Source organism: Lontra canadensis, unplaced genomic scaffold, assembly GCF_010015895.1.
Source record: "Lontra canadensis isolate GAN:19392208 unplaced genomic scaffold, GSC_riverotter_1.0 scaffold2, whole genome shotgun sequence".
NCBI classification, from domain to species: Eukaryota; Metazoa; Chordata; class Mammalia; order Carnivora; family Mustelidae; genus Lontra; species Lontra canadensis.
Genome location: NW_022630996.1, coordinates 25,749,736 through 25,774,796, shown reverse-complemented (window position 1 = coordinate 25,774,796; position 25,061 = coordinate 25,749,736). Strand labels below are relative to the sequence as shown.

Genomic DNA, 25,061 nt, shown 5'->3' with positions numbered 1-25,061 from the left:
ATCTCCAAGCCAGGAAGCAATAGGACGAGCATTGAATTTAAGCAGCTTGGCTCCAGAAACCATCTTCTGAACACTCAACCTGGGAAAGGGTCAGTCTCAGCGATGACAGGAGCTGTGTCTCACTCTCTGGGCAGGGACGCAGCTTGACTAACGGTCTGAATGCTGAGATGTGGAAATTCTCTGTCCTGAGGCCTGAAGAAGATGGCACTCACCCCACGGCACTGCCCCGGAACACATATAGAGTTAACATGTGTTATGTGTTTAGAACCAGGCCTGACCCAAGCTGTTCTCAGCACCTATGTGCTATTATTGTCTCTTTCTGGGTAGCAGGACATTGTTTGCCCTGACAATTCGATTCCGGCCTTTTTTTTTTTTTTCTCCAGGAAATCAGGGTGTGGTTCTGGGATCAAACCCATTCAGAGCAGCATGTGACTTAGCCATTCTGTCTGAAAGGAAAGCAAGTATTCCAAGCTCATAGGTAGGCTAGTTCTAAGACCTGGAAACACATCAAAGTTTATGATTTAAAAAACAGAAGACAGCATTACACTCTCTGGCTCTCTGGTTCCGTGTACGTGAGGTGTGGTGGTGGTTGTGGATTCAGTGGGTGGCCTCTAAATTGGCTTGTGCCAAGCCCTGGTACCCCTCCGAGGCGTCGCAGGCCTCCCAGGAGGGGTATGGGAAAAGCTGTGCTGGCAGGACCCCCGTCCCCCACTTCAGCCAAACTGGCTCCAGTTGCATCTGTTTTTGGTATTTTCATAACCCTAAGAACAAAACACCTGTAGGTGGAGACAGAGGAAACACAAGCCCTTGACTAAAAATGTAATCAAGCTCTTCCTGGTGTAAGAGTCTCCAAGCTCCTCTTTTTATAATTAAGGGCACAGCCATTAAAATATTATACCCTTGTCTTCAATTCATGACAAATCCAAATGAGCACAATCTGGGAAGCAGCAGGGAGGGGAATGAACAAATTGAATTAATTCTTGGGCTGAATATTAATGTGGTGCCACAGAAAGGGCAATGCTTTGCAAATCTAAGTTAGAAAATATTTTCATCCTTTAATATTTAAACAGCTCTGTGTCTAAGAAGTACTTTTCTGATGGCAGATGTGTATGGTGGGCAGGCCCAGAGGGCTGACTTAAAAACTGGACACAGAAGGCACAGTGCCCATGATACTTTTATGGCCCCACAGAAAAGTTTTTCATTTCTTTTAGAATCAGAAGAAAAAAAATATTACCATTAGAATAATGAATTCAGCCTGGATTAATTCATCTTTGTACCAGCACAATCATAAAAAGCACAAATCCTTTTTTGAAAGAAGGATTCTACAAAGGCCAAGAGGCCAGCAGCCCACTAATGTCCTAATGGACCCCGATGCCTCCAGCTCATGAAGTACAAGGTCAAGAAGGGGACCGGATATGCTAGGCCCAAACACATCCCCACTCCACCTTAAGTGCCAAATCCCAGGGATGTGTCTTGGAACTTAAAACTAACAGCCACCTTCCCTCTCCATCCTGATTGAGTCCTTGATGACTGTGTTATGAGAACTTTCTGGGGAGCAAGTCAACAGGATGGGCATCACCTGGGACTTGTTAGAAATAGAAACTTTCAAGCCCCACCCAAGACCTAATGAATCAGAATCTGCCTTTTCACAAGATTCTGAGTGAGTTACAAGCAGATTGAAACCTGTAACGTTCCGGACCAGACCAGATGATTCAGCCGGAGGGAACGGGGGACTATGGGCTGAGAAGGCTGATCCTGGCACCACGCCTGAGGTTAACTGAGGATCTCCTGAAACCAGGGAGAAGGTAAGGGTACCCAGGGGTCAGGCTGAGAGCAGGGAACCAGGAAGGAAGCAGGAATGGAATTCAAGGGAACCCCGCAGAGAGGTTTCGCCTTTGTGCTTTTTCCTTTGGACTCTGCAAAAGGTTAACTTATTCTATCTGTTCAAAGCCCAAAATCCTGACCACCCAGCATGATGGTGCTCCAGACGCTGAAGGGACACTGCAGTGCAACCAACAGTTACCGGCACCCATTTTCCTCCTCGAGCTGGGTCCAGTCAGGGGCACCATATCCCACCAGGGTCTATGTCCTGAACTTTGGGAGGTGACCAGCAGCGCACGGGGTAGCCAGAATCAGCGCAGCTGATGTATCCGGGACACGAAAAAGCAGCTTTCACAGTACCATCTCAACAAGATTGTAAAACTGTGTCCTAGACAAAAGGCACGGGAGACGGGGTAGCTCTTAGGTTACAGTACTGTTTCACTAATTCTTCTTTTTATTAAAGATGTGGTAACATTGTTTTTAAATGTTGGGAAACTGTATAAACCGAAAGTCCTCTCTGGTTCGAGCCGCAGTGCGGTCTGCGGCAGCCCGAGTCCTCCGGTCGGGGGCAGGTTGAGGGGCACCGGTCACTGCCTTCCTCTCTCCAGCTTCTAACCCGTTGAATAAATGCACACAAGGAACCTAGAGATGATAAAAGGACAAAACTGACTTTATTCCTGGTAAAGCTGAATGGAAAAATAAAAATAATTCCCACACCCCTCGGCACCGCTGGCTTACCCCACAGCAACCCGCAGCGCCCAGAACCTACCTGGAACAGGTTCAGGCCGTGAGCAGCTCACCTGGCTGCGTGCCCTACTTTTACAAACCAGCCAATCAGTGCCGGCCCCTTACTGGAAAGCCAGCCAATCACACTCACGGCAGTAAATACACCACAGAGACACCCAATAAACAGCCCCACCGAGTAGAGTCACGCGTAACCAGGCCTGCACAGGTGCTGTCTTCACCCATAGGCTTCTGCGAGTTCACCCGTCCCTGAACTGCACTGATCCGCTGTTAAAACTCTACCCGCCATTTAAGCAGCTGTCAACACAGAGGAACTGGGCTTCCTTCACTACGGTTAGCAATTAATTCAGTTTTGCTATTTCATATATCAAGGGAGGGTCCCATCATCCTTTGACACGCTGAACCTGGGGTTCTGTATGAATGTAACATCCTTAGCCAGCTTTAGATGGGGAAGTTTAGTTGACTCCGTAGAGAAAGAGGCCATGGGAGAGCCCTGGTGTTCTTACTACTGTTGGCAGTAGCTAGGGGAAGAGAAGGAGGAATCCTGGTTTTCAGTGTCCAGCTGTCCGTGGCGTGGGACGTTCTCTGGACTCCCTCCATCTCACCGAGCACATCAGTTACTTCTTGTGGGAGAGAGCACAGGGAAGATGGAGAAAAGAAGTGGAGATAATGCTCCAAAACTGTTCCTTCCAGAGATTGGAGGCTAATCTTCCCACAGAAACAGGAAGAAGAGAGAACAAGGGCTCCCCCTAAATGTTCTCTATACAAACAGCTTTGCTAACTGCTTAGGGACAGAAGAGAAACACTAATAGGGCAAAATAGTCAGAGAAAAACAATGTCATTGGGAGTCATACAGGGAGAAGAATTTCATAGAGAAGATAGAATTTAAGATGGCCTGGGAACGATGGATCAAATGCATCAAATACCAGGTGTTTATCAGACACCATCATGCAAGGCCTTGGGTGCTGGGCTGTATAAGCAAAGATAAGTAAGTCACTATCTCTAACCTCAGAAAGCAGCTAGCATGCCTCCGTGGTTTGCAAATTTGTTGTGCATTAGAATCATCTGAGGAGCTTTTTAAAAATACATATAACCCTGATTTAATCGATCTGGGCTAGATTCTGGGCATCAGTATCTTTTAAAACCTCGGGTATAGGCAAAGAATTATTAAAGAGGACAAAAAAAAAACCCATAAAAAATGTGGACTTCATTACAATTGAGATTCTACCATCATTAAAGACACCCTCAGGGGAGTTAAAATACAAACCACAGGCTGGGTGAAGATATTAGCAATGAACATATCTAACAACTGGAAACAATACAAATGTCCCTCAGTAGGACAACGAGTAAACAAATTGTGGCACACAGATACAATGCAGCACTACACACCGTAAAAGAGAAACTACTGACACACGGAACACATAGATGAATCTTCTATTCTGCTGAATGGAAGAAGCCAGACACAAAAGAGTATACATTGAATAATTGTTAACATTTCAAGAACAGGTAAAATTAATCATGGCAATCCAAGTCCTCTTTGGGGGACTTGGAAGGGGCACAGCAGAACTTCCTAGGTAGCTAGAGATATTTGTTTATTCATTTCTTTATCTTGAAGATTTTATTTACTTATTTCAGAGAGAGAGAGCGAGCTCACAAGCAGGGGGAGCAGTGAGCAGAGGGAAAGGGAGAAACAGACTCCCCGCCAACCAGGGAGCCCAATGTGGGGCTCGATCTCAAGACCTTGAGATGTCAACCTGAGCTAAAGGCAGACGCTTTACTAACTAGGCACCCAAGCACCCTAACATATTTGTTTTTTTTTTTAATCCTGATCAGGGTGGCAGTTACACAGTGTGTGACAAGGGCAATTCTCAGAGGAATACAGTTGTGAACCATTAGCAACCAACATACACAGCATCTAGGGGGAAGGAGGGGGGTCTTAGACCTGGAAGGGGGATTTGGTCAGAACGTGACAGCATCCCACTATACTAGAGGATTCTAATGTGGAACCCAGGCCTGAGAGCTGTCAGTCTAAGTCAGTGATTCTCAAAGCACGGCCCCTGACGGCAGCATCAGCATCACTGGAGTGCTTGTGAGAAACGCAAATTAGTGATTTTTTCTGAAGCAGAAACTCTGGCTCTAAATAGAGCCTAGCAATCAGTGCTTTAATGAGACCTTAGCATGATTGTGAGAAGCACTAAAATGTGAGAACCACTGGTCTAAGCGGTTTCACTTGAGAGTGAGAAAGGCTTTTGGAGAAATGGAAGAAAACAGCAATGTCACAAAGCAAGTCAAATACAACATGAACAGAGTGAAACTTGGGGAAAGATGAATGAGAAATTTGTTCAGCAAATAGGACTAGTTACCAAAGGATTTTATATAAAATTTTTCTCTTTTAAGGACACCTGGGTGGCTCAGTCAGTTAAGTGTTTGACTCTTGGTTTCAGCTCAGGTCATGATCTTATGGCGGCTCAGTGCAGTGGGCTTGAAATTCTCTCCCTCTCCCTCTGCTCCTTCTCACTGCTTGCACACTCTCTTTCTCTCTCTCTAAGGTAAATAAATCTTTAAAATTGTTTTCATCTCATTTAAAAAATAAAAATAAAGAAAAATGTTCTCTTTCAGCCCAATTGATTGTAAGGAAACATTGTAGATTCTTAATAACTTGGCAGAGGAGCAAGGTAAAATGGGGGAAAGAGAGACAACATGCAGTGAAGATTCCAACAAGAAGCAATTGAAATCATCTATGCATAAAGTAAGAAGGACAAAATTGTTAACGGCAAAAATGGGAAGGAAGGGATGACACCTAGGGACTCAAGGATGATTGGCTGCAGAATTTGAATTTCCAATGGAATGAGGAAGCAAAGGTTACTGCAAGATTTGAGATTCATATCACTAGGACAGTAGTCATCACTGACTTAGCAGGGAAAGTCAGAAGAGAAAGTGGAAAGGAACGTGAATTTTGTTTTCTGTTTTGGAGAGTGCGATATTGTGATTTATAATAAATATATATTTGGTCTTCATCTGTGTTCAAGGCACAGAGCTCCTAAAACCCTTGGAATTTCTTAAGAGAGCAATAAAGGTGTCTCTTGTTCCATTACTGAGGTGACTTTTGGAAAGGCCCTAGGTAACCCAAGGACTGGGGATAGTTGCCAGGGTGACCAAGCTTGTGACTAGAACATTGGCCAGCCCTTGGTTGTTCACCTATCAGGCCTGTTCACCTATCAGGCCTCGGGTCCACTGCCATTAATTCCTCAGAGAAGCCTTTACTGGCCACTCTGAGTGGTGTCCCCTAAGTACCATCTCATTCCCCTGGTTATTTCCTTTCATAGCACTTTAAAGAAAGATCTTTTTAAAGATAAATCCTAAAATACAGCTGGATATTCTGTCAAATGTTTGACCAACTCTTCATTCCAGTCATTCTCTTGCTTCCAGTGCCCACCACCCTTCCCTCTGCACCTTGGATTTGTGTGCAAACCCTCTCCCAGAATTTGGTCATGGGTTTCCCTAGGATTCACATCAGGCTGGGGCGTAAGACCTTTTCAGGGGTGCCCGGGGTGCTCAGTTGGCTAAGCATCCAACTCTTGATCTCAGCTCAGGTCTTGATTTCAGGGTTTGCAAGTTCAAGCCTCACATTGGACCCCAGCATGGAGACTACTTAAAAACAAAAACAAAACAAAAAATGGACTGTTCTAGGCACTTGTGCCTGCACTGGGCTTGCCCTAGCCATGGACACTCTGATTCCACTACAGTTTCGCTCACTCCTCCACTTTCCCCTTTATGTGAACCACAGAGGGGAAAAAAGTCTCTGCCTTTTTCTGCTCACTCTACTTTCCCCTTTACTTCCCCAGTGTCCCACACCACAGGCTTCACCCTGAACCCTCGTCCGCCAACTTCCCCAGCCAAAGAGAGCTTCAGAAGGGCCTTTTTTGTCCCTCTGGACTCTGGTGAGGGACTGTGAATTTGCAGTCAAAAAATATGGGAGGGGCACCTGGGTGGCTCAGTGGGTTAAGCCTCTGCCTTTGGCTCAGGTCATGATCTCAGGGTACTGGGATCAAGCCCCACATTGGGCTCTCTGCTCGGCTGGGAGCCTGCTTCCCCCTCTCTGCCTGTCCTTCTGCCTACTTGTGATCTCTCTCTCTCTCTCTCTCTCTCTCTGTCAAATAAATTAAAAAAAAAATACGGGAAAGTGTCCTAATTATATAGAATCTCAGCATCCTCAAAATTCTGTTTACCTTATAGTAGGATTTTATATGTGAAGATAAGCACAGTAAAATGCAGGATACTTTTATGACGTGGAACCTCCTTTGTGATTTGTAAGGGTAGAAACACAATCTTTTGTTCCCATCTCTGATCTGCCGGATTGCCTCCTTGATTTGCATACAGAGCTGAGTTACAAAAAATTTTTCTGAGCCAGTCCAGCTAACCACTGCCTTGGTACTCAGATTAGTCCTCTTACATACTCAAACTGCAACATACATCCCTCAGTAAAACCATTGACTTGATTTATGTTTAGTCCGGCTCCAGTATGAGTTTCATAACTTTTAAATATATTCTTTCTTACTTTTTCACTAAAATTAACAAAAATAAATTTTATATTTTGCATAAGATTGGAACATTCCAGGGTAGTACATCTTAAGTTATATAAGTACTCGAGTACTTGTTTCTTTTTTCTTTTTTCTTTTTTTAAGATTTTATTTACTGGCATGCCAGGGTGGCTCAGTGGGTTAAAGCCTCTGCCTTCGGCTCAGGTCATGCTCCCAGGGTCCTGGGATTGAGCCCCACATCTGGCTCTCTGCTCAGCAGGAGCTTGCTTCCTCCTCTCTCTCTGCCTGCCTCTCTGCCTACTTGTGATCTCTCTCTGTCAAATAAATAAATAAAATCTTTTTTTTTTTTTAAAGAGATTTTATTTATTTAATTTGTGAGAGAAAGAGAACGAGGCAGAAGCAGGCTCCCTGCTAAGCAGGGAGCCGATGTGGGACTTGACCCCAGGACCCTAGACCATGACCTGAGCCAAATGCAGACATTTAGCCAACTAAGCCACCCAGGTGTCCCTCAAGTACTTTTTTCGTTTTTTTGCACTCATTACCATCTCTTCAAAAGAAATAAAGGTTAAACCCAAGAGTTCTCTTTAGCTCTAGGAAAGGATGGCTAGGAGCAAGATAAGATGAAACTCGATTAAAATGTGTCTTGCAATTTTGTACATTTCTTTGGGCTATCTCTACCAACCACGAGCATTGGATTTAATCAGGAGGCTCATCATCCTATGAATTGCTTTAGAAGAACCGTACCAGAAAACAAAACAATTTGAAGAATAGGCCTTGTCTGTGATTTAAAAAAAAGAAAAAAAAGACAAAGGGTCCCTATAATTGGGTATCACCCAAGATAAAATCACTGTTACCATTTACCAATGAAAGGAAAATCTGACATATTACTGTATTAGTCAGGCTTCTCCAGAGAAACAGAACCAGTGAGATAAGAAGGTTCTTATCTGGAAGCTGAGAAGTCCCACAAAGTGGTGATCTGCCATCTGCAAGCTCGGTAGCAGGGAAGCTGCTGGTGTAAATGAGTCTGAACTCCTGGAGAGGAGCAAGGGGATTGAGTGAGCTCCACCCTCCCTGGCAAGGGCAGTCTTTTTTTCTTTCTTTTTTTTTTTTTTTTTTTAAAGATTTTATTTTTTTATTTGACAGAGATCACAAGTAGGCAAAGAGGCAGGCAGAGAAAGTGAGAGGGAAGCAGGCTCCCTGCTGAGCAGAGAGCCCTATGCGGGGCTCGATTCCAGGACCCTGGTATCATGACCTGAGCCGAAGGCAGAGGCTTAACCCACTGAGCCACCCAGGTGCCCCAAGGGCTTCTTTACCCAGTCTTCTGATTCGGGTGCTAATCTTTTTCAGAGACACTTCACAGTCACACCCAGAAATAAAGTGTGACTGACTCTCTGGCCAGAGAAAGGCACCTAAGAGTAGACAACGAGGCCAAGTGAAATGTGATCTTTTCCCAGCAGAGATAATAGAGATAATAGATACTACGGATCAGATTGTCCTTCTTGCAGGAACTGGAGACACAAAGAGTAGTTAATCAGTAGGATCTTGAAGAAAACAGAGTCCTGAGTTACCAGAAGTCCCTTAGGGAAGTGGAAGAGACCAATTTGGATGGCACTTACCTTCCTCTAACCACATCCTTTCTGGCATTTTAATTTCTTTTTGCTTTTTCAGACAACTGAGAATGGAGGTGGGGAGGGTCAGAGTGAATTAGTGGATTTGTAACTTTGGAAGTGGTAACAGCGGGAGCGCAAAGTTGTTGAATCACATTAATCGATGAGCACAGACCGGGGATGGAGGCCCAAGCTGCCTTGCTCCAATCGGAATGATCATCCAGGTCGTCTGGTCTCCAGGAGGCTGAAATGCACTTAGGTTTCTATTTTTCTAATGAGAACTGGAAGGTAATGTTCTTGAGGTCTCATCACCTGACTGAGATCCTCATCTTCCTTAATTCTCCAGCTTCCTTGTAATAAATGCCTGAGAACCAAGGTAACTCCAGTTTGTCCCTATTCTTTGTAAGTAAAAATTATAATGAGCACAAAAGCGAAATTGAGTTTTTATCATGGTGAATATTTATCAACCATGAAAACAAAAAACACTTAGCACTCTAGATCATTTCACTTTTTCCTTTTTTCTTTTTTAATTAAGAAAGCCACTTTGTTCTAGGTGATAAATGTAAAATAAAAGAAAAACTGTTTTCTCTCCTAATCACTGGTGTAGTAAGTGTACTCTTTCTCAGTGGATTATAGTTAACTACAGATGAGACCCTCTTGGGAATCTCCCATTTTAAAATGTGACCCCTTAAAGTTCAAATGTTTGTAGTGCATACAATTTTATGTAACTGGTTATGGAGACTACTTTTATGTATCATGTTTCAAATTTGTTACTTGTGCTAATAGGTATGTGCTATTTGTGTGTGTAGGTATGTGTGTGTATGAATTATTTCAAGGATCATTCTATTAATCAAAGTTCTCATATATCTGAAGTTTATGTAATATGACAGAATTATAATACTAATAATGTAATGTGATTTAAACCAAAATTTAGTGACTTTACCTTGTTGAGGGTGACCACCAGAATATAAAAACAAATGAATATTTACTTTCATGTTGGACAATTGAATAGGTGATCTATAAATTTGAGATATCAACTTTGTTAAGGGCACTCTCTTAATTACAATGTTCCAAAGTCTTACATATTTGTTTTTTTCCCAAAGTCTTAACTATTTATCACCAAAGAGAAGCAAACTCATCATCATCCCAAATAAAACTTCCATTTATATATTCCCCCAACATATCTACTTTCTGTTTTTAGTTTTCAGAGTTTTCAGGTACACTAGATCTACATGGCAAAGTGTTTGAGAAGGTACCTTCACATTCTTACATTGCTGTGTTTTACTGTATTACTTTTTTGGAGCATTTGATGTTTGCTTGTTGTACCTATAGTCTAACAAAAAGCCTGAATGCTTAAACAAAGGAACCAGGCAAATGCAATAACTTTTGGTTTTGGTTTTGGTTTGTTTTTGTTTTTGTTTTTTCAGATTTTATTTATTTGCTAAAGACAGAGAGAGAGAGAGATCACCAAGGCAGAAGGAGAAGCAGACTTCCCACGGAGCAGGGAGCCTGATGTGGGCTTGATTCCAGGACGCAGGGATCATGACTTGAGCCAAAGGCAGAAGCTTAAGGGACTGAGCCACCCAGATACCCCACAATAACCTTTGTTTTTATTTTTAGTTTAGTTTGTTTTCTTAGTTTAGTGGTTGTTGGTTTGGGTTTTTATTTGCACAACTCAAATAATGACTTACTTTATTGCTGCCTGAAAAGCACAAAGTACTTTTCATCTGACTTACTCAGTTATATGTCCCTCCCCCATCCTCATTACCCTTATCCACTGACTTGGCCATTCCTTTTCATTTCCTGAAGTCTGTAATATCTGCACCTCTCAGTCTTTCCCTCCCTCCCCCCAATTCTTCTCACTAACCTAACCTACATGATGAGCATTCAGTATCCTGGCCTCTCACCTACTTAACCCCACCCCCAATTAGACCCACCCCAGGTGATCTCCAGTCCAGCTCATCAAAGCATACCCACCTCAGATTTTGTCTACTCCTGCTCCTGTAACAAAACTGCAAATGTAGACATCATTGTGGGGCCACAATATCCTACTAGTTTAGCTTCTTCTTTGGGTTGCTTATATTCAAGCCCTTTATCTTCCCATTCCACCCTCTGTCTGGATAAACTCATCTACCACCATGGCTTAAATACAACCCTATGCCAACAACCCCCAAATTTATACCTCTAATCTCGACCTCTCTTCTGAGCTCCAGACTCTTCTATTCAACTGTCTTCTCAACATATCTTCTCAGATATCTCATGAGCAACTGAAAAAAGCATTCAAAAATTGATGTTCTTTACTTTCTCCCAAAATCTGCTCCCAGCATAATAAATAGTATCTGTGTTCCCCCAGGTGATCTAGCCAAAAACTTTGTGACAATTTTTTTTTCCCCAATTCCCAACTCCAATCTATCAACAAATGTGCCCTCTAAAATATTCTTTGATACTTCTTTCCATCTTTACTACCTTTTTTCTTGTCTGAACCAGGGGCCCTGCCTTGAGTAGAACAATAAACTTTTAACTAGCCTCACCTCCTCCACTTTTGCTATTTCCAGCCCAGTCTCCTCATAGTATCTGGGGTATGTAACTCCCCTACAAAACTCTTCATTGCCCTCAGAAAAAGTTCGCAAGCTTTATCATTGTTCAAAAGGCCCTCTGTGATCTGGCCCCTGCTGGTCCCTCCAGCTTCATCCAGCATCACCTCCCCTGGCTCGTGTGGCTTTGGTCACAGCCCTTGTCTTTCAGTTCCTTGAATCCACCAAGCTCATTCTCATATGTTTCTTTGGCCTAGAGACTCTTTCCTCAGTCTTCATCTGCTAATTCCTATTTATCCTTCAGATATTAGCTTTATTCCTTCATTTAATGAGTAGTTATTAAGTACCTACCATGAGCCAAAGTCTGTGCTAGGCACTGTAAATGCAACAGAAGGCAAAACAGACCTAGATCCTATCCTATGAAGCTTATAACTGAGTTGAGGGAAGTGGACACCAACCAAACAACATACAAAGAAATGTAAAATAGTTCTATGGTGCTAGGAGGGCCTATGATGGGGGATCTGGCCTGATCAGGAAGCTCAGAGGACTAAAGAAACAAGAGGTCTGAAGGGGGGCAGCGTTAAAGAGACAAAAGGGGTCACAAATGGAGCAAATTGTGTGTTCAGAGGAAGCCCAGAGGAAGATGGATCTCCTCCAGGCTTACAAAGAACCAAAAGAAAGCCAGTGTGGTGAAGTGGAGAGAATGAGGGACATGTGGTAGGAACATAAGCTAGAGAGGCCAAAACATGCAAAGCCTGGGTAAATGACTCTAACACCTCAGGGACTGAGCAGACAATGTGTAAAATGACAAGAGGGTCCTGCAAGACCTACGGTAAAATGGAGACACAGACCTTGCCTCCAGCCATTCACATTCCATCTGAATTTGAAACAAAATAACACTGTGTTGAAAAAATATATTTCACTATAAATTTGTCCCCACTGATATGCTCTTAAAAATCGTGCTCAAAAGTTTTATCTTTATCTAATAGCTATGTAGGAAGCTGCTGAAATAGAAGTTACATGGGGAGAGCCACGCTAACAGATGTATGTTTTGAAAAAATACAGTGTTTGGGAAAACTAAAAAAGAAAACAAAAACCAAACTATGAATAATATCCTCACATGACAAACACTGCACCCACGCAACCAAAGCAGGGTGCTTGCTCCTCCCAGCAACAGTATGTTAGTAAATGGACCGGAAGTTCTAGGTAAAGCTGGTGAAGTAAATACATATATTTTTTTTCCTCACAGATCCCCAACAAAAGGGATTTTTTTTTAAAATTAACAAACACATGATAATGTGGGGGAAAAGGAAAGGATACAACAGTGACAGAAATTTTGAGGGTAGAAAGAAGATGGAGGATTGCAGCAGTCCTGGGAACCTCAAGAAGCTAAACTGGTGGTGGCAAGACCTGAGAATCAACCTCATTTGAATACTCAAAAGCCTGTGACTTGTTAGCACCAAATACCTTTGGAAACAGGGTGAACAGAGGCCCCAAATCACAGGGACCAGATGAAAGTTGTTTGAGTGACAGGTCCATCCTTAGATGCCCCTCCCTGCTCGGTGCTGCTGAGCTGTCCCCACTGTAGCAGATGACTGGAATTTTATTCCCTGGAAAGGATAATATAAAGGGATTCTAGATTGGGTACAGCAAGCGTAGTTGAGGCTGACAATATCATGCCAAAAACAGGAATTAAAGGAATATCTAGATGGTGAATGCTGAGACATCCAGTCGTCTTCTACTTGGCTTCTCATACGTTATTAGCTAGACCTTGCCTCTTCTGACAGGAGATTAGAAGAGTCTGCTCTGGGGATTCTGACCAAAACAAGGTGAGAATCATAAAATGACCTGGTCAGAGTTTTCTAAAGTAAAACTTGACTAGTTAGCCAAACACTCATAAACATGAGCAGATAACAAATAAAATGAAAACTTAGTCATCAGGTAAGTCAGGGCTGTTATTTGAAATACCAGACAAAAGTGACAAAATATGTAAATCTAGGAAAGCAAAGATTTTCAAAAGTAGAGGACCCATCTAGGAGGTAGATTACACGAATAACTGGAGTTGCAGAAAGGAAGTACAAGGAAAGTAGAAAAATAAAATCAAAGTCATCAATGAAATAATCTAAATAATTTCTCAGAACTGAAAGACATCATTTTCCAGATTGGAAGAACCACAGGCCCACTAATCTGGATAAAAACAGACCCATAAATGTCACTTTATTGTGTCATTTTGGAACACTGAGGACAAAGAGAAGGTCTCTCTCTCTCACACACACACACACACACACACACACACACACATCTAGAGACAAGGGAACAATTTCTTAAATATTCTAAGTGAAAATGAATTCCAGTCTAGAATTCTATACACATCCAAACTATCAATCAAGAATTGAGAGTCAAAAACGTTTTCAGATATGTACAGTTGCAAAAATTTACTTCTTAAATACCTTTTCTCAGAAACCTCTGGACCATATGTTCTATAAATACAAGAGTAAATAAAAAAGGAAAGTCACTGGATACAGAAAATAGGAGACCTGACACAAAATAGATCTCAAACAGATTCAACACAGAGTAATGAGAAAAGAAGACACCAAGATGACACCTATGCACTTGACAAAGAGGAGGGCATGTCCGGATTGGAGAACTGTGTGCCTTAAGAAATAGGACAAACTAAGGGCCTTCAGGATAAAAATGCCTGTTGTAATCTGAGGGCTGAATGCCAACGTAAGTCTGGATCAGGTCTGTGTCTGTATTTGGCTTGCTTTGCCTGTGTGCAGAAGAAGTTCCTGCTGTCTCCTGCATGCCCAGGCCAAAGACCATCTGTTGGACCATCTGAGGACATCCACCCCATCCCACAGAAATACACTGCCCCAACCTGATCCTGAGAGCAGGAGGTCAGCCATTGTGAGCTCAGGACCAACAAACCAAGAAGCCCACCCCTCCCCTTATTTATTCTTCAGATGTCTCAAACCTGATCCATGTTCTAGTGCCAATTATGGTGGCCCAGTGTTTTCTGGGACTCTCTCATGGCCTTGCCCCCTGACTTCCCCTGACAGAGCACTTATAAACTCACAGAAATGCTGAAGCCAGATTATAATCCCAAAACAGTTCAGTTGATCTTCTCCCAAAAGCCTTCATTTATCATTGGCAATATTGTCCTGTCCTTACACAGTGAAGTATGTGCTTGAACATCAAAGTTCTTAATCAACTTGTGCATCGATTTACATATAAACTTGTTAAAATAATTAGATATTATATGGGGAAATACACAGCACAGAATGACCCACACTGAGCTGGTGGTAGTGTTTACCTTAGGGAGGGAGGAAGACACAGGGAACCTCAACTGTGTAAGTAATGCTTTATTCATAAGTATCAGAGCTAAAGCAAATATGAAACAATGCTAGTTAGCATTTGAAAAAGCTAGGCTGTGAATATGCAGATGTTTATTATACTAATCTATATTCTTGTCTGCATATTTGAAGCATTTCATAGTAAAATAAAATTTATTTTAAAAATGAATTGGAGGGAGGTTAGACCAGAGGCTTAAATGTCAATCCTTTTTTTATTTTTTAAAGAGTTTATTTATTTGACAGAGAGAGAGATCACAAGCAGGCAGAGAAAGAGTGGAAAGCAGGCTCCCCGCTGAGCAGAGAGTGATATGCGGGGCTTGATCCCAGGACCCTGAGATCATGACCTGAGCTGAAGGCTGAGGCTTAACCCACTGAGCCACCCAGGCACCCCCATCAATCCTTTTTTGTAATGGGTCTGTGATTCTGCTCTGCTTTCAAGCTAACAAGTTAGCCTGCTACAACTTCATAGATGCTGACAGAAAACACAAGATCTCTTGCTCAGAGGCAAAGGGCTTTATTACTCATGGCACATCAAGCACCAAGAACATCAGCATATTTGCATTAGTTTCTCTTATGCCCAAGTCTCATCTGGCAACAGAAATGGATCCAGATGGAAGCTTACTAGTGCAATAGGGTGCATTAGCGAAGAAGAACCTTGAGCTTCAGGAACCCAAATCTTTTAGAGTGGGAAGTAACATGCCTATGCTTTGATCTGGAGGAAGACATTATCTTCCAAGGTTGTTTGCTATAAAAACTCCCTTTAGAAAGATAATCCAGAACAAAGGGAAGTCAGTCTGCTTGCAAGAAGTGCAGAAACATGAAAGACTCAGAATTATCTCCCAACTTTCACACTCCAGTCTGTATGTTATCTTCATTGCACTTAACCCAATTGTAATTACATAGTTATTTGAATGATTATTTGTTTACTATTTGTTTCTCCTCCAAATAATTAATGAGGCAGGGACCATGTCTGCTTTGTTCATTGCTACATCTCCAACTAATTGAGTGCTGATACATAATAGAAGCACAGCGAATGTTTTGAAGAACTGTTCACGCATTATTAGACTCGAGTACACTACAGACACAACCGGAAGAAAGATGAATGACAGGTTAAAGGTGTCACAAGGCAAAATGTACTTTAATGATAATTTTTTACATTCATCCAGCATTTTTTACAAAGTCTCTTTCATACATTATTTTATGCAAATTTCACAGTAAGTCTTTCAATCAGGTGAACATGTTAAATTCGAATTGGGTGAACATGTTAAGACACTTATCTAGGACCATTAGACTTTTTATACAATGTTATATTAGTTTCAGGTGTACAATACAGTGATTCAACAACTCTATACCTTACTCAGTGCTCATTATGATAAGTGTACTCTTAATCCCCTTCATCTCTTTCACTCTCAATGGACTTGATAAGTGAAAAAAGAGCTGAAATCTGCATATTTTAAAACAATACTCTTTCCTATATTCCATTAAGGCCTTCTTATCCATACAATTACGAGATAGGACAATATCAAAACACACAGGGAGAATTATCACAGCAAGAGAGGGAACACAAGCAGGGGGAGTGAGAGAGGGAGAAGCAGGCTTTCCACCAAGCAGGGAGCCCAATGCGGGGCTTGATGCCAGGACCCTGGGATCACCACCCAAGCCAAAGGCAGATGTCCAATGACTGAGCCACCTAGGCACCCCAAGAATTATCTTTTTAATGTGTCATTTAAATGAAAAGGTAAACATTGGTGGAGATATTTTATATATCCATTATGGTTTCCACAAGGAAGATGCATGAATAGAACTTAATTTCCATTTGACAGTGAATTATAAACAGTAATGCTTCATGTATTTATAAAGTATGCAACATTTATATAGTACTTTATCCTCACAAAACACAATGATGCATTGCTTTCGTCTCCCTGTTAATGCATGATGAAATTGAGGCCCAGGATGATTTCACTAATTGGCAGAAATCATACAGCTATTTCTCCCATAAGCTGAAATACAGAAAAGTTAGACTGAAAATATGATGATTTCTTACAAAAGGAAATTACTTTCCCAAGATGCAGACATTCCTTTCTTCAGTACTACCCAAAATGTCTATGCTAATATGTTCTACTATATATCAATCTCTTACTTTGGTTTACTATGTCAAATATTGTGAAATAATGAAACTATTTTCTAAAATGAGCCAACTCATCTAAGAAGCAGATAGACTCATAGAGGCAACCACATATACCCTTATCTTTGGAATCTGGATTTTTCTCTGAAAGTGTTAAGATTCAGGTTGAAAGTAAATATGAATAGTTTAACATTGCAATATGCCTTAAATTCATACTTCAGTCATGAAATAGGCAGTGTAGCAGATGAAGAAATACCTAAGAGTAGAATTTAAAAGCCTGTATTTCCTCCTTCCATCCACTGTTTCAATATTTTTTACATTCAATCTCCTACATATAAAGAAAACATTTCTCATTTGTGCCATTTATTTTGTACTTATCACATATTGCCTTGTAGGCCTATCTTTTTATATATCTTGAATTCTAGCCTTTTACAACCAGAATATAAGTTACTTTAGGGCATAGATCATGTCCTGTGGTTTAACATTCTCTCTCCTCCACCTTTCTGCTTTGCACAGTTTCAAACCCAATTCCGGTGAGTTCTGGCTTTGCTCTGTTTCTCTCCACATTTCAAATCACCTACAAAATTAGCCCTACTCTATTTCCAGGGCTAATCTGACTGAGGCAAGAGTAGATTAAAGTCCAACCAAATCAATATTTGGGGGCTTAGGGGTGCCTGGGTGGCTCAGTGGGTTAAGCTTCTGCCTTCGGCTCGGGTCATGATCCCATGGTCCAGGGATTGAGTCCCACAGCAGGCTGTCTGCTCAGCGGAGAGCCTGCTTCCCCCTTTTTCTCTGCCTGCCTCTCTGCCAACTTCTAATCTTTGTCTGTCAAATAAATAAATAAGATCTTTAAAAAATATATTTGGGGGCTTACCTTCAAGGCTATTCTAACTCTGATGAGGTGCTCCATGTTTAATAACTGGCCTCCCACCTCCAACCTGGAGCCCCAAATGCTTTCATGTACAAAACCTACTTTCTATTCTATTGCTGTTCTCATGTTTCTAATCTGATAACTTTTCATAATACCTCAGTCACTCCTAGGAAAAGGGAAAAGGCAAGTTGAGATTGGCTTTCTCCCTCTGGGGAAATCTGGAATATAAATTACACCTCAGAGTTGTTCTGATCTGAGGCTAGGGAACTGGGTTTTTGTGCTCATCATTTCACAGCCATTGGGTAAGAGCTGCTCCACCGGACCTAAACTCCCAGCTCCCTAGCCTGTGTTTGCTGGCAAGAAAGCCCCAGAAACAAAGAAGCAGTCTTCCAAGGAATAATTGCAGGTTCTATGAAGCATGGGCAAAAGGCACTGAAGCACAGAGATAGTCAAAGTGATGCCAAGGGGATCTGCTCAGAGCACATACAGTGTCTGCTACAGCTCTACCCATCAGAAGAGGCTCATGGGAGAAAACTGAAGAAGAGTGAGTGCCTCCCACCCACACAGCCTGGGATTGTGGCTAGGGGTCATCCAGCACCTGCCTGCAATGGGTGCCGTTCAAGTCACCAGAAGATGAGGTGACACAAACACTAAGCCATATAGCCCATGAGGGGAGCCCCAAATGGGGAGGAAAGATGGCAGAGCTACATTCGAGGGGTCTGATGACATGGGGAGCTGCTGAGGTGGTAAAGGCCGATGTGAGAAGGAAGAGGAAGATGGCAGTGTAAGTACCTCTAAATGTCCGCAGGTCACTGTGTCCTCCCAAGGAACCAAGACGAGGAAATTCGAGCAGGTTCTCCTGCAATTCTTCGGATTCACTTGAGATAGAAAAACAATTTTATTGCAGGTTGGTATGGCCTGGGAAGACACTAATGACAAACTTATCTTTCCATTATACTGCTATTCTGCTATTATTGAGTCCAAATAAGAGTTAAAAGCATTGTCAGACATTAAGCATAAAAAAATAAAAAACATTAGGGACACCTGGGTGGCTCAGTCGGTTAAGCGTCTGACTCTTGTCGCAGTTCACCATCTCAGAGTAGTGACGTTCTCTCTCCCTCTGCCCCCGCCCCGCCCCCTGCTTGCACACGTTTACACTAGCTCTCTGTCTCAAAATAAATAAATAAAACTAAAAAAATAATCAAAGATATTAGATCTGTCTTTCACTTACTACCAACAAATCTATTCATTCTGTTGCTTTACCTTTCCATGTTGAGTCTGACTTAATTTTTCACTCCTGCCCCACCATTTATGTTTGCCATATAGGGAGATTTTTAAAAATTTTTTTTACTTTTTTAAAGTTTATTTATTTTTTTAGTACTCCTTACACCCAACATGATCGAACTCACAATCCTGAGATCAAGAGTTGTATGCTCTTCTGACTGAGCCAGCCAGGCACCCCACAGGGAGATTTTTTTAAAGCAATTAATTAGTCTAATATTCTCTATCTATGTTGTTTTTAAGACTATGCAAGGAAATCATACTCATTAGTTCATTCCAGAAATGCTTCTGAATTTGGTATCAGATTAAGTGGACAAAAAAGATGAAAAAGAAACAGCCTTTATTGAAAAAGATCTGACGTACATGGACTGATGACCATCAGATTCAGGTTAGTGGTTACCCATGGGAAGAAGGAACAGGAATGGCATCTGGAAGAGGCAGACTGTGTTTTTTTGCTTGTTTGGGCTTTAAGAAAAAGTTTTCTGACATATTTTGTAATAATAATTCCAATAAGTAAATAGAAATAAATATAAGCTGTGGTCTTTCTTTGCCCCACCCTACAGGATCACCTTGGGCATTCCCCATGCCCTGTACCTCATTAGAGACATTGCATGAAGATCCTGAAGCCTTGAACTTAGAGTGACTGAGAAATTAAGGAGCAGGAATTTAATTAGATATTTCACTGGTGGTTGAATATGTAGTAGTAAAAGGCAGGAGTATTTGTATGATTTGAGGTTTGCTGGAGAAAACCTTTTCTCTCCTGTTCTGGAGTCTCAGGGCTACATTTTAAGGGAATCTCTAAACCCCATGAGTTTGGCTAGCTCAATTTTTCAGCTCGCATATAAGGATATGAAATGAAAGAGTATTTCAATCAATATGCATGCCAACAAAGATTTTTTTTAAGCACTTATATGCCAGACTCTGTATTTGTCAGATAGCTATTAAGAAATGGGTATGTCCTCAAGGAGAGACTGGTATTATAGTATGGTGATTACAGCTAATGTTTAATTAATTAATTAATTAATTAAATTAATTAATGGAGAACTTTACTAATAATGCCTGTGCCTGATGCTAACTGCTTTGGCTGCATGCTCTCATTAAATCCTCACAACATAGCTGTGAAGGAGGACCATTGTTATTTTCAATGCATAGATGAAGAAACCAAAGTTTCCAGAGTGAGGTGCCCTGTTAATTAAGCTGGAACCAAGATCAGAACCTAGGACTTACTGATTATAAAATCTGTACACCTAACCACTAGATACATGACAAAATTCACGGAAAACTTCCCGTGAGACTCTAGAATAAGAAATTACTGGCTTTAGAGGATTCAATGTGAGCTTCAAAAGAAAAAGGGATAACTGAATTGAATTTTAAAGGATCAGGGCAAAGAACGTTCTAGAAAATGCTTTAATAAAGGCGTAAGAGAGTATGATTCCTAAATGAATAACTTTGTGTGTTTCAATGACATATGCACTGGGGGCAGTGGCACAGATGGTTTTGTCGAAGTTGGGAGGAACCAAATTATGAAGAACGGTGTATTCAGGAGAGAGGAAGAGTTTAAAAATGAGTTTCTTCAATAATTCCTTGATATCTCTAGAATGATTCATGTCAGTCTTCTGCAAGGGTACTACTTGTGGGAGCCTTCTCGAATATAGCTGAGGAAGTGGACTATAGGTAGGACACACTCAACTACAAGTGATCAATATTGTAGGCAATTACTTGATTTAGAAAGACAATTGCTTTTAAATATGATTTTTGACATTTTCTACTGCCATAAAGAATATTATCTGAGGGCGCCTGGGTGGCTCAGTGGGTTAAGCCGCCGCCTTCGGCTCAGGTCGTGATCTCAGGGTCCTGGGATCGAGTCCCACATCCGGCTCTCTGCTCAGCAGGGACCCTGCTTCCCTCTCTCTCTCTGCCTGCCTCTCTGTCTACTTGTGATCTCTCTCTGTCAAATAAATAAATAAAATCTTTAAAAAAAATATTATCTGAGACCAGTTGTGTTCATCGATCATGAGAGAGTAACAAACAGCCAAATATTAGTTGTCTAACACTGGTAGTTTTTCTCTCAGAAGTGAGGTAAGCCACACTTTTAAACTACAGATATCAGTTTTCCAGTACAGAGATTAAATAATGTGGTGTTATAGACGTTGATATCCTGTGTAGCCATTTAGTGCTCAGTCTGTAATATTTATCATCTTATTACACATTACACGATCAAGCTATATTTATATATATCTTATACATGAGTATGTATGTAAATATAATGTGTATATCCATATGTACAATTGTACATATTAAGTATGTATTGTATTAAGAAAGGTACCTGAGTCTATTAGGATACTTGGGTTCTAAAATGGTATCAGCTAGATGTACAATTTTTATCAAGTCATTTAATTTATCTAAGGCTCGACTTACCTGTAAGATGAGAGGTTTGCACTAGATGTATTCTAAGATTTTGAATCTATGAAATTAGGTAATTTCTGACCTTGATAAGCTTAAAATTAGTTCAGGACATAGAGCACATCCACAGGAAAACAGATTAAGATGCATACAAGTAATTTAACAACAAACACTACAAAAGGAAGAATTTTTTAAAAACTCAGGTTCTGCTTCAGTTAATTTGGAAGGCAAAGATTACTACTAATAAGTAGAAGAAAGGTGAGTTTAGAAATTAAATGAGAAAAGGATAGAAATTCTCAATAGGTAGAATTGTGTGGAGAAAGAATATTTTGTTTCTTTTCTCTTCATCATAAAATAACTGATTATCAAGAATACTAGTATATTTTGGGGCACCTAGGTGGCTCAATCTGTTAAATGTCTGCCTTTGGCTCAGGTCATGATCTCAGGATCCTGGGATGGAGCCCTACATCCAGCTCCCTGCTCAGTGAGGAGCCTGCTTCTCCCTCTATCTTTGCCCTTCCCTCTGCTCATGCTCACTCTCTCTTTCTGTCAAATAAATAAATAAAATCTTTTTTAAAAAAAGAATACTACTATATTTCTACTGGCAGTCATGTAATGGTTATTCCATATCTATACCTATTTTGTGTGACAGCTTAAAATCTTCCCAGAATTCCTAGGGTACATGAATTCTGTAATTTCTTTTAACTGTTTCAAGAGGATGGTACTTGGAGATTTTTGAAAGGATTATCAGAAATTATACATAACTGCTGGTTGTGTCACTATGAGGAACCACATATAAAGTGTCACCAAGGTTATAAAGACAGCGTGACTCCAATTATTGCAAAGCATTATTTGGGTGAGTTTTCTAGAGGAAGAGAGCAGCCTCTTAGCCAAGCAACACCATCTACTGAGAACCCACTGTGTACACATTAACCTTAGGTGTTGCTATGTAAACAGAAACCCAAAAAACAGAAGAAGGGGAAAAAAAAACCACTAGAAGTAGAGCTGATGCAGCAAGTCATGGTGACTAAAACTGGTAGAATGGGAGAGTAATCACCTTCATTAAGTTTTATTTGGTGGACCTTAGAGAAGAAGAAAGAAACATCTCAAAGTGGAAAGAACGTAGGATACAGAGTAAGATGCCTGGGTTCTACTATCAATTTAGTCACTTGATTGCAAACTTGAACAAATGCCTCTGTTTATTCTCCTGTAAAATGGGTATAATAATGCTGATAAATACCTTACTTCATGAGGCTGCTGTGAGAAATCAATGAAGCAATGACCTGTAAACTATAAAAGAGTGAACATATTATTTATTTATATCTGGTGAGTTCCCTGGCCAAACTGTGCGGCTTATTCTCTATCCTATCTTCTCGGCACCATTTATGCTCAACAGAACACCCGCTTTTTCCGGAATTGTGTCAGCAAGCATCCCCTTCCTCTTCTATCTCAGAATGGACTATAAGATTTTTAATAGCATGGTTTCTGTTTGCTTTCCATCTGCAAGAAACAGGGATTTGTATAGTATGAACACTCAGTAAATTACTTAGTAACAGTGTTTTATATAGAGAGAGGAACTTGAACTGGGGGAGGTATTTTCATATGTGTCATTTACCTGCAGCTGTCAGATTCATCTTGCTAGACATGTTTCTGATGTCATGTCACTGTTCAAAGGTTGTCAACAGTTTCTCATTTTCTACTGAAGGTTTTTTTTTTAAGATTTTATTTATTTATTTGGCAGACAGAGATCACAAGTAGGCAGAGAAGCAGGCAGAGAGAGGGGGGGGAAGCAGGCTTCCTGCTGAGCAGAGAGCCCGATACGGGGCTTGATCCTAGGACCCTGAGATCATGACCTGAGCCGAAGGCAGAGGCTGAACCCACTGAGCCACCCAGGTGCTCCCTGAATGAAGTTTTAAAAGATATTTTTTAAACTGAGATACAGTTTACATATAACATTGATTTAGTTTTAGGTGTGCAACACAATGATTAAAGTCGTAAGTCCTATCTAATAAATTCTAAGGCCGTACTAAAAAGTGTGATCTCCAAATCTATAGCATTGGCATTACCTGGGAGCTTCTTGGAAATGCAGATTCTCCAGCCCCATCGCAGATCTACTGAATCAGTAACTGCATTTTAACAAAATTCCTAGACACTTCATATATACAGCTTTTACTATATCTTCACTCACTACTTCAACTTAAAGTGTGACAAGTAAGCTTACCAGATTTTGCAAATAAAAGTAATGGATTCCAATACAGTTTGAAAACAATGAACACTTTTTCTTAGTATATCTCAAATGTTTCATGGGACATGCTTATACGTGAAATATATATCCATTGTTTGTCTGAAATTCAAATTTTACTGGGCTCTCTGTATTTAATCTAGCAGTTAAATTCAGAAAAGCAGAATCTATGTCTAACATAACTTTGGATTCCCCTGCAATAGTACAGTGCCTTCCCCAACTGCTCTATGTTTGTTTAGGGAACAGTGAGCCTCTTGAGAACAGAGGTTTCTCTTGTTTTCACTTATCGTTGTATATTCCCAGGGACTAACATAGTACCTGACACACAATAAAGGACGAATAAATATTTCTTAAATGAATACACGAATATACCAAGAGCAATCTTCCAATTATGGGTTGGGTTGTGTGTACATATTTTAATAAAAACTGAATATTTTTCCAGTAATTTTAAAAAACAGATTGTTTAAAAAGCTTCTATTCGTACACTTTTTCACATTTTAGCTGGCAGAGTTGAGGGCTTGATGGGAACATAATCAAGGGCTCAGAATGTACTCGTCGCAGACTGGGTCCATATGGTCACTAGTGGAGAAAGAATCCTATACTCAGGATGCTGACAAGCCTGCAGCAGGCGGCCGTAGGCCACTCTTCCCCCCGCCTCCCAGACCGTCCAGCCTCCCGCGCACGCGCACAGCCGCGTGTCAACCCCACGGGCCGGCTAGAGGGAGGCGGGGCTCCCCGGGCGCGTGCGCGGCGGCCTGGGATGCGAGCCCCTCCCTTGGCGGGGGCGCGCGGCGCGGAGGACCGCACGGAAAGGGGGAAGTCAGGTGGCCGCTGCCGCCGCCGCCGCCGCGGTTTGTCGCCAGAAGGAAAATGGCGGATCTGGACGAGCAGTTGTCTGATGAGGAGAAGGTAAGGGTGGCGGAGGCGGCGGAGTCCGTCGTCGGGGAGCCACTAGAGCCCCGACGTATCAGCCCGGAGTCTGGACGCCCGGAAAGGGCATTGGTGTGTGCCCTCGGCTGCCCTTCCTCCTCTTCTCGTCGCTGCGCCCTAGTGCCTGCCCCTGTCAGTCACCCGAGGCCCCGCGCGGGGGCAGGTCTCTGTCAGGCCTGCTCGCTTCGCTCGGCTCCTTGTAGGGTGTGTGCTCTGAAAATAGGAAGTGGGAGCCGGGCGGCGGCGCCTGGCGCGGCGGGCGGGGGCGGGGGGCGCGGAGGGCGGTGGCCGCTGGGGACCCTCTCGTTCAGCCTGGGCCGTGGGGCCCTGCGCCGGGTCTGGGGACTGCAGAGAGGTACGGGTCCCGGCCTGGGAGCGACCCAAGGGCGGTGGTGAGCCCGAGGGCCTGGCCAGAGACAGTAGCCCGGGTGAGGGGTAAGGGGGAAAAAACCGCTTAGGAAGCAGACCTTCACTTCTCCCTTTTACGCCCCCTCCCAGAAACAAAATGCTTCCTTTTCTGGTTGTCTACGATTTTTTCCTTTCCCGGTGGAAGTCTCTCTCCCTCCCCCCCCCCCCCCCCCCCCCCCCCCCCCCCCCCCCCCCCCCCCC

At 42.0% G+C, this 25,061-nt stretch overlaps 1 protein-coding gene across 1 annotated transcript in view; it reads left to right on the top strand.

Annotated features, from left to right (window-relative positions):
* Positions 1–24,238: 24,238 nt before the first annotated feature.
* CAPZA2 (capping actin protein of muscle Z-line subunit alpha 2) overlaps positions 24,239–25,061 on the top strand; it is a 59,183-nt gene continuing 58,360 nt past the window's right edge. Inside the window, exon 1 of the mRNA XM_032870858.1 lies at positions 24,239–24,431. Within this exon, the coding sequence (XP_032726749.1) occupies positions 24,393–24,431 (39 nt within the window). The 5' untranslated portion in view covers positions 24,239–24,392. The remainder of the gene's footprint in view (positions 24,432–25,061) is intronic.